The sequence below is a fragment of the Cebus imitator genome, unplaced genomic scaffold, assembly GCF_001604975.1.
Source record: "Cebus imitator isolate Cc_AM_T3 unplaced genomic scaffold, Cebus_imitator-1.0 Scaffold743, whole genome shotgun sequence".
Classification (NCBI taxonomy): Eukaryota; Metazoa; Chordata; class Mammalia; order Primates; family Cebidae; genus Cebus; species Cebus imitator.
The window spans coordinates 323,135-326,252 of NW_016108058.1; the positions used below are offsets into that span (position 1 = coordinate 323,135).

Below are 3,118 nucleotides of genomic sequence, written 5' to 3' on the forward strand. Positions count from 1 at the left end.
TTTTTTTTTTTTTTTTTAGAGTTTTTCCTTACTTGAAAATAGATAGCATAGGCACCAGTTTCTGGTCTGTTTTATCTCACTGTGTTTATCAGGACACCTGTCAGCCATCACACAAAATACATGAAAAGAGGAGGGTGGTAAGCAAATATTTAAATTGCAGTATTCATGGGGAAAATACTAGCATTTGCTTTGCGTTTGTGTTGTTTGGGGTTTTCTTTTGATTTCTTAACTAAGTGGTAGAAATGCTGCTTCCAAATGACTCTCTCAGCATCGAGTTTCATATTCTGGAGAATTTGCTATACACAGCAAAACTGTTTTGCTTGACTTTTTTCCTATCCTTTCTCCTGAATAGCTCCCTGGATGCATACGTAATTTCCTTGAATAACCTGTGCCAATTCATGCCATGCAAACATGCTTTTTTGTTGTTGTTGCAGTAGACAGGGCAGCACTGCAGCCCGTGAGAAACTGGGTACATTCGGTAACTAGCCACATTGCACATTTAACTCTTCACAAGCTGTTTTTAACTTTTCCTGGTTTCTACTTTACATCCTAGAGTTCCAGTGATATACGTAGCTATTTTAACATTTTAAAGTATTTTATTTTTTGGAAATTTACATCTTTATGGATTATTAACAACAAAAAAGACATTTTAGAGTATTCCACAGGTGAGATTTCACAATTTGGCCATTATCTGTTGAAATATAAATGATCAGTAAAGCAGGTAACACATTTTCACTGCACAGAAGAAGCAGCCCAAAGCCAGAAATCCTTACTTAAAACTACTGATTTTAAATTCTATGTATATTTTTGGAGTCTAACTTGATCATAATTGATTCTTCTCTGTGGTTTGACTCCATTTCTGGTTTATTTATTTATTCTCTTTCATATTTACTGTTTAAAGAATGTAAGGGTCGTGGACATTTAATTCTGCCTTGCCTCATTGATCTTTGCTCTTATTTTATTGATTCAGCAAATTGTTCTGCTTCCAAGACTTCATAAAGAAATTTTCACCATAGGCCATAACTGTGCCAACGATGAAATTAGAAGTTTCCAAAGTCCTCTTTTTCTTTTTTCTAGAACTTGTTTAGGAGCCGTTTACAATTACAGTATGAGAAAATAAGGAACTGCCTCTTCTTGCTACTTGGTGGTAATTAGTATTTAAATTATTTTTGATGAGTGGTATAAATGCTAGATTTGATAAATTATGGCTATGAATTTTAATTGCCCTTTTAATCAGAAAGATATAAGTATGTAAGGGTACAAATTGATGAATTATATAAAAGAAAAATAAATAGGTAATATATATATATGTATTCGAAATGTTCAATTATGTGAATTGCCTGCAAAGTGCACAGTGAAAATAGTTAAAAATGACTTTGGACTATTACTTTCCAAATTAAAGACAACGGAAAAGGTAGTACTATTGAGAATGGTTCCAAGAAATGTGTGCTTTTCACTGACATTATTCTGGCAATCATAACCACACAATTGGTCATAAAATAAAACATAAAATATGATTTAAATAGTACAATTCCTGTGAAAGAGCTTTCTGCATGTAACAGACATATAGTTAGAGAACAAAGCAGAGTACAAAATTTGCAGGAACTGTTTTGGCAACAACAGAAAAATATCACCTTTCCTTTGACATTGTGTATCAGTTTTACCAGTTACTTCTAAATTTGTAAATTATTTTGTAAGCAAGAAGCAGAAAACTCAAAACTTGTCTAACATAATACAGGATTTGTGTGATGGGCTTAGGATGGATAGCTCTGTCTTCTTGAGCTGTGTTATCTAACTTGTATATAAAAAATTGTAGTCAAAAGTTTGGATTCACCTGTTTCTCCCAGCTTAAAGAGATGAGTGGTGGCAAATTCTGGAAATGTGAGTAGTGTATCATATAAGGCTGTAGAAGCAAGGAAGCTCATTCAAGGGCTAAAACTAAGCACTTCCAGTTTGGGGCTCAAATTCAATAAGTACTATCTGTGTACAAAGATAGTTGACATGAAAATGCTGTAGGTTGCTTTTCACCCTTGTAGCTATAAAATATAAATTTTATAGAATAGAAATAGCTTGTACTACTTTATTAACAAAAGTTGCTCTTTGAGGAAAACGCGGTCGTAGCTGTTGTGGATCGTTAGTCCGCATGCTCCTGCCCCTGACTCACTGCTGTTCCCTCTTGCCGAGGAACAGGTCGGTCAGGAAGCCACGCAGCAGCCATGGCTTTTAAGAATGCCGGAAAAACACCCGTGGAGCCAGAGGTGGCCATTCACCGAATTCGAATCACTCTATCAAGCCACAACGTAAAATTGCTGGAGAAGGTGTGTGCTGACTTGATCAGAGGAGCAAAGGAAAAGAATCTGAAAGTGAAAGGACCAGTTCGAATGCCTACGAAGACTTTGAGAATCACTACAAGAAAAACACCTTGTGGTGAAGGTTCTAAAACATGGGATCGTTTCCAGATGAGAATCCACAAGCGACTCATTGACTTGCACAGTCCTTCTGAGATTGTTAAGCAGATTACTTCCATCAGTATTGAGCCAGGAGTTGAGGTGGAAGTCACCATTGTAGATGCTTAAGTCAGTTATTTTAATAAATTGATTATCAGTTGTTAAAAAAAGTTATACTAAAATATCACATATACATATATATGTATACATATATACTAAAGTATCACATAGCACACACACACACACACACACACACACACAGAGAGAGAGTCAAGCTTATTGCTGTTACCCTGTCTGGATTTGAAAAATATGCTGAATATGTATTATATACACACACACACACATCTAAAATGGCCTAAAGCAGACAGCCATATAATTACAGTTGCAAAATGAAAACTTTTTGAAAGAACATTGTATCATACTTCATTCCTTTGCAGTGAATCTTTGTTCTTTCTTTCTGTTGTAATTTTAGAAATGAGTTCCAAGTTCGGAATTAAATCTGCTAAACTGGGGCTGTGCCATTGAACTTCAATGAAGTTTTGTCCCTTTGTGTGATGAAGCAGCTACATCCCAACAATAGGAGAAAAAACATCTAGAACTATTTCCAGTTTAATTTTTTTGCATATGAAAATAAAATAATAGTGATAAAAAAGAAAAATGATAACATTACC

The 3,118-nt window shown here is 34.9% G+C and overlaps 1 protein-coding gene across 1 annotated transcript; it reads left to right on the plus strand.

The window, feature by feature from the left end:
* Positions 1-2,201: 2,201 nt before the first annotated feature.
* On the plus strand, positions 2,202-2,617 carry LOC108296832 (40S ribosomal protein S20-like). Its single transcript, XM_037735185.1, has one exon. It carries the CDS (start codon positions 2,217-2,219, stop codon positions 2,574-2,576), a length of 360 nt encoding a protein of 119 aa, XP_037591113.1. The 5' UTR covers positions 2,202-2,216; the 3' UTR covers positions 2,577-2,617.
* Positions 2,618-3,118: the final 501 nt, after the last annotated feature.

Coding starts and splice junctions, on each gene's coding strand:
- LOC108296832 (XM_037735185.1), top strand. CDS start 2,217: ATGGCTTTTAAGAATGCCGGAAAAACACCCGTGGAGCCAGAGGTGGCC.